General features: G+C 55.7%; 1 protein-coding gene across 1 annotated transcript; it reads right to left on the reverse strand.

Moving 5' to 3' along the window:
* Positions 1-5,850, reverse strand: LOC143826991 (galanin receptor 2b-like). Its single transcript, XM_077316113.1, is given in 4 exon segments — positions 1-1,291; positions 1,293-1,350; positions 2,675-3,054; positions 5,702-5,850. Coding segments are annotated over 4 exon segments (1,230 nt in total). The 5' UTR covers positions 5,807-5,850; the 3' UTR covers positions 1-604.
* Between the last annotated feature and the right edge of the window lie 265 nt (positions 5,851-6,115).

Consider the following 6,115-nt stretch of genomic DNA (forward strand, 5'->3'; position numbering starts at 1 on the left):
CCTCTAAAACAAGCAACTCAGAAAATAACAGCAGCTAGCTTACAACCTAACACGGGTAAGATTGCATCGTTACTTTTTCACAATTGCAGGCCACGGCTTGAGTGTTTCCCCTACATAGCAGTCCAGGCTAGCCTCTTTCCCACGAATTCTTCAGCCAGTTATTGTCTGGGGCCTACCTGAGTCTGCAAATTGTCCCGTTGCATCCGGCCAATAGCCCTTGTTCTAGGGTTGCCGGCTCTGTTTTGGAGCAGTGCCCAAGGAGGGTGATGTTTGGATAAGGGAGGGACTTAAGTGGGGTGCCAGGCTGTACAGTCCAACTTGCAAGGTGGCCCTTTTCCCCAGGGGCTCTGATCTCTGTAATATCAGGAGAACTCTGGCCCCCCTGGGAAACTGGCAACTGGTGTTCTCTCTAAGATGTGTGCATCAGCTCATCAGCGCAGTACGCAGTAATCTGGAGGCATGCACCATCTTGCCCTCGCCCTTGCCCATTTGAGGGTTACAGCGGTTACACTCTGCTCAGGCCGTGAATTCCTGGCCTTTCTGGGTCCCTACGTCCATCTTTGACAGCACAGTAGCAGAACGTAGGATCCTTCTTGAGCAGAGATTAAGGAACGTGAAGGGCCCTCGCCATCTCGGAGGGGATCACGAAGGGCCTCGGATCCACGTCGCTCCCGTGGGGTTGCCCGTCTTCGTTCATGTGGGACACCTCGGTGGAGCCCGCCTCAAAGCCCGGCGCGGTCTGGGCAGCGTGGACGACGTGGACTTTGTTGCGGGCCTTCTTCCGGAGCAGGCAGCTGAAGACCCTCTTGAAGCCCTTGCGGAAGTGCTTGGAGACCAGGGCGTAGACGATGGGGTTGAGGCAGGAGTTGGCGTAGGCCATGCAGTGGGAGAGCAGCCGGAAGGCGTAGGTGGTCTGGTTGAAGGGGAAGTCTCCGTAGAGGTAGCGGAGCACGACCACGTGGTAGGGCAGCCAGCAGAGGCAGAAGAGGACCGTCACGATGATGATCATCTTGGTGACCTTGCGCTTGGCCTTCTTGGATTCGGACATGTCCTCCACGGGGTCCACAGCCGTCCACAGGTATTTGATCGTCCGGGTGTAGGAGAGGCTGACGATCAGGACCGGGATGGCGTAGCCGAAGGCGAACGTGCTGGTCTCCATGATCTTCCGCCGCCATTCCTCCCACCCCGGCACGCAGATGTAGCTGGCCTCCCACTCGATCAGGTCGTAGTAGCTCAGGTACGGCCCGGAGAAGACCACGGAGAGGCCCCAGATGACAACCATGGCCGCCACCCGCGTTGCAGGGGGTCCGCAGCTCCCGCGATCGCAGCGGGTAGCGGATGGCCAGGTATCTGTCAAAGAAGTCGACTGCGTTAGCCCTCGCTCAGGTTGCCATCTCCAGGTTGGGAGACGCCTGGGGATTTGGGGACAGAGCCTGGGGAGGGCAGGGTCCACTGTGGGGTATGAAGCCCTCCAAAATATCCATTCTCTCCAGGGGAACTGACCTGGTGGTGAGCAGTAATTTCCCCCCGGAGCACAAATTCCTCCCCCCCCCCCCATGCTGTGTCTCGCCTCAGGGCCCGGGTGCCCAGGACAGCCGGAAATGACAAGCAGCTGATGGACAAGCTGCCGGCTTCCTCATCTCGCTGCCCCCCCCCAGAGGGAAGGAAACATCATGTCTCTTTTCGGCCGCCGTGGCAGGATGAGCAGTCGGGGGGACAGCTAAGCGAACAGGCTGCTTGTTCGGGCGTCAGCTTTGAAGGAAACGAGCCAACGGGGGTGTGTGTGGGGGGGGTGAGGGCTAATTAGAGGGCCGGAGATGTGGGGCTGTGCGTCAGTGGACCAGCCTGAGTGACGGGTGGGAGGGAGAGCGGAGAGGAGGCCACGTCGGACCCTCGCCCCGCGCGTCGGCCCAGCCCGATCCCAGCAGGAAACAAAAATCCAGTCCCAGTTTGAATGCGGGATCGTCTGTTCTGAAACCAGTAAGAGTGACTGGTGGATTCCCCATAGGCATGTCCAAAGGGAAGAGAGGGAAGAGAAAGAGAGGGACGGACCTCACACAGGGTGATGGGCATAGCGTGACCAGCTTCCAGGTGGGACCTGGATTTTCAACTCGTCTCCAGAATTCAGAGATCTGTCCCCCAGGAGAAAACGGCTGCTCCATGGCATTGTCCATCCCCAAATCTTCAGGAATTTTCCCACCTGGGTTTGGTAACTGTCCCCCCCCCCATCACCTGTGAGTGACTGAGGGCATCTGGCCCCCCCTAGATGGTAGCAAAGGAGGTGTGACCAGTTTTACTCCATTGATGCTGTGCGTCCCCACCTCACTGCTAATTTAATTTAGAGAGTCTGGCCAACAAATGCTGTTAACACCCATTTTGAATGGATTTTAAAACAAGAGGCCAGAATTGTTGGCAGCGTTAAAACAAAGTAATCAAATGGGATTTGGGGGAATGCTGTTATTTTGAAAAATGCCAGTTTGGGCTTGGGGGAGAGCAAGGCACTCTGCACTCTGTTTACAGAGCTTTTAATTGATTCATTTATTTTAATTTTTTCCTTTTTTCTAAGTTCTCTTTGCTGGCAGTTTAGACCTGTGCCAGGTCTAAATCCCCCGCCCCAGAGACCCGGGGATTTTTGATGGGGAGCAGAGCGCCCCCCCCAGCAGGCCCAAATTACCTGTCCACGGAGACGGCGGCCAGGGTAAGGCTGCTGGCGTACATGGTGAGGTAGATGAAGAAATGGACGGCCTTGCACATGAAGGAGCCGAAGACCCAGCCCTCCAGGGAGTAGATGGTGGCCTGGAAGGGCACGCAGAAGATGATGAAGAAGAAGTCGGCCAAGCCGAGGTTGAGGATGAAGAGGTTGGTGCTGTTGTGACCCGTCTGCCCGTTCCTCAGCAGCACGGCCAGGACCAGGCTGTTGCCCACCACGCCCAGCAGGAAGATGAGGGAGAAGATCACCGGGACGACGACGCTGGCCGGGCTGAACTGGGAAGCGTCGGAGTCGTTCCAGTGTGCGGCTAAGCCGGAAAAGTCCTCGGGTTCCGTCATGGCCGTCTGCAGGCGCACGGAGGGAGAAGGAGAGGAGAAAGAGTGGTCGGAGGTGAGTTAGCGGGCAATGCGGGAGAACGGGGGCAGGGGCTCCCCAACCACATGTGGGGCTGCCCCCCAAGGAGGGGGGGAAGAAGAGAAGGTCTGGGGCATTGGCAGCACCTCCCCATCCAACATGGCCCTGATCCAAATCTGGTGCGTCTAAAGCAGGGGTAGTCAAACTGCAGCTCTCCAGATGTCCGTGGACTACAATTCCCATGAGCCCCTGCCAGCGAATGCTGGCAGGGGCTCATGGGAATTGTAGTCCATGGACATCTGGAGGGCCGCAGTTTGACCACCCCTGGTCTAAAGCTTCATGCCTAGAGGGATTTTGGTCTTGCTCTCTCTTCCCCGTCATGCCACGATCACAAAGCCCCTTCCGAAAGAACTCCTCGGGGGTTCCAAACGGACCCCCACCGTTCTTTGGGCCCCGGCCCCAGAGCTGTCGAGTTCCTGAGTCCAAAGGCGAGCCGGGAGCGGTAAATTGACGCCCTGCAAATGAACAGCATTCCTGGCATTCAAATTCAGCCTCACGCCGAGCATCTGCAGGGCACAGATTTTAATCCGGATCTTTGGCAAGGGGGAACAAGCGTTCCGTGATGAGTTACAGCTCGGGGGTCCACGTCGGGCATTAGCGGCCTCATCTGGGATCCGCGGTGAATTTAGCGCCTGCGTCTTGGGAACTCAAGCTGATGGATCACATCTGGGCCGGACCGTTCCCACCCCGGCAATAAGACTCAAGTGCCGGATCAAGAGGCGTGCCGGGGAAATTGATTTTATGACACTGCGGAAATCGACGGCGGCAACGTCCGTCCGTCGCCCCGACTGTGCTTGGATCTCGCTCTGCTGGATAAAGGGAAATGCGCAGAGGAGAGGAAGAGAAGAAGGAGAAAGAGAGAAAGAGAGAGTGATATTTGCCCGTCTCCCTTGGCATGAGGGTCTAAAACAACAGTTTAATGTTTTCCTGGGCATTCCCAGAGGCTTCTGCAGCCTTCCAGAATGGGTCGGTCCCAAGTGTTTGCAGTTCTCCGATGTCAAATCCTGCTTGGCCACTTTCCTTTAACAGACCGTATCATTGCAGTGGGGTGTTACTGTGGGGTGTCACATTACAGTGCCACAATGGTGGGCACCAGAGTACCTGCTCACACCTTTGCCGGTGTCTGCCGAGTGTTTTTAGAAAGCGGGCAGGGACCGATGGCTTCTACCGAGGACCTGAGATTGGCTTTCCTCTGTGGGTTTTTAAATATGTTGCGTTGGCAGTCACTGCGGAGTAGCTGCAGTGGCCACGATGTGGACACACCCACTACAATGTGTCAGGATTTCAGAGGTGCCTTCCGACTCAGAAAGCTCGGGAAGCCCTGGATTAGAGTGCTGGGCTAGAGTCTAAGGGACCAGGGTTCGAATCTCCGCTCTGCCGCGGAATCTCGCGGAGTGACCCCAAGCTGTTCCCACACTCTCCGCCTAACCTACCTCGTAGGATTGTTGTGAGGGTGAAATTCAGGGGGTGAGGGTGTTGTGAGGGTGAAATTCACTTCTTGCATCTGACGAAGGAAACTTTGACTCTTAGGAGCTTGCAGCTTTAGCTGCTTCACTGCGGACTAACTCGGCCAGCCTCTGAAATGGAGTCCCCCGTGTTGGAGGCAGGTAAAATATTTTGCTGGCTTTCTTAGAGAGCCAGCGCTGGACGACGGTCATTGTCTTTCCATAGGATTGTTTTCTTGGCTGAATTCCACATGCCACAAAGCACACAGACCCCTCCCAAGTGAGATAAAAAGCACAGAGAGAAACGCAAAGGGGGACAGCGAGATAAAAGCCAACCCCTTCTAAGAAAGAAGTCCGAATTAAAACAGATCAGTCGATTTTCCCTAAGGGAAGTTTCTGTCCCGGCAGCTTCACTAGAATAACTTGATTCAAGTCCAGCAATGCCTTGAAGACAGATAAGATTGGAGGGGGTTGGAGGGGGGGGTGAATGAGCTTTTAATTATCAAAGCTCTCTTCATCAGATACTTATGAGCTCTGGCTCTCAAAACCTTAGCCTCAGAAATCTTCTTCATTTCAAAGATGCTACTGGACTCGAATGCCGTTGTCCCAGCAAGTTGTTGTTAAAAGTGACCTCAGGCTAGTCAGTGGAGGCTACCTCACAGGGTTGTTATGAAGGTAAAATGGAGGCATAAGTAATTTAAAAAAAGAAAAGAAACACCTCTGAGAATGTGCAGAGTCTTTCCCACTGACCGTCACAATCGCCACTTCCTCATTTTAAAACCGGGGGGAAAGATATTCAAATCAGCTTTCTTGGAATTCCTTGTTTGAGAAATTCAGCAGCCGCTCTAACTGGGGAACATTTCCCCCCCCACACACACACACACACACCTTGCTCCAATTGCCACATATTTCCATAAACTGTGCTCCTCTGCCTTAAAACAGCTCAGGAGAATCTGAGCCCCTTCCCCTGGCCAGGAAAACAGTGCTGTTTCTCCATGGGACAAACGCCTCCCTAAGGGGCAAGAGCCCAGCCCATGCCAGCGGCAGCCGTCTGCCAACCCCTCCCTGGCAGTGCCATCTCTCCCACACCCCGGAGCCCAAAGCCTCCCTCTCTTGCAAGAGCAAGACGTACCTTCGGCTCAGGTGTCTGGCAGCTCCTCTCCCACAGCTCACGCCTCCCCTGTCCCCTGAACCGGGGTCTCACTCCTGGACATGCCTGCTGCAGGCTTTTGCCCATGAGGTGCCCTGCAGCGGCACATCCCTGCTGAATCTGTGATGCCAGCCGCTGCTTCCCTGCTCTTGGTCTCTGTGCTGTGCTCCGTCTCTCTTGCCAGAGCCCCCCCCCCCCCCCGGCCAGCTGACTCCTCCTCTTCTTTCTCCTTCTGTCTGGAACACCCCAGGCAGCTCCTCCCTTTTCCCCTGCCGTGGGTAAGGTCCCCTACACTTTTGGGGCACACGACCCCCGATGCCATTTCCGTGATGCCCCGGAGATCCCAATTGGCGTGGCTCTTCAGCTGTGCCCCTGTGCCCCCTGCATGCCTTCCAT

This window comes from Paroedura picta, chromosome 17 (genome assembly GCF_049243985.1).
Source record: "Paroedura picta isolate Pp20150507F chromosome 17, Ppicta_v3.0, whole genome shotgun sequence".
NCBI lineage: Eukaryota > Metazoa > Chordata > Lepidosauria > Squamata > Gekkonidae > Paroedura > Paroedura picta.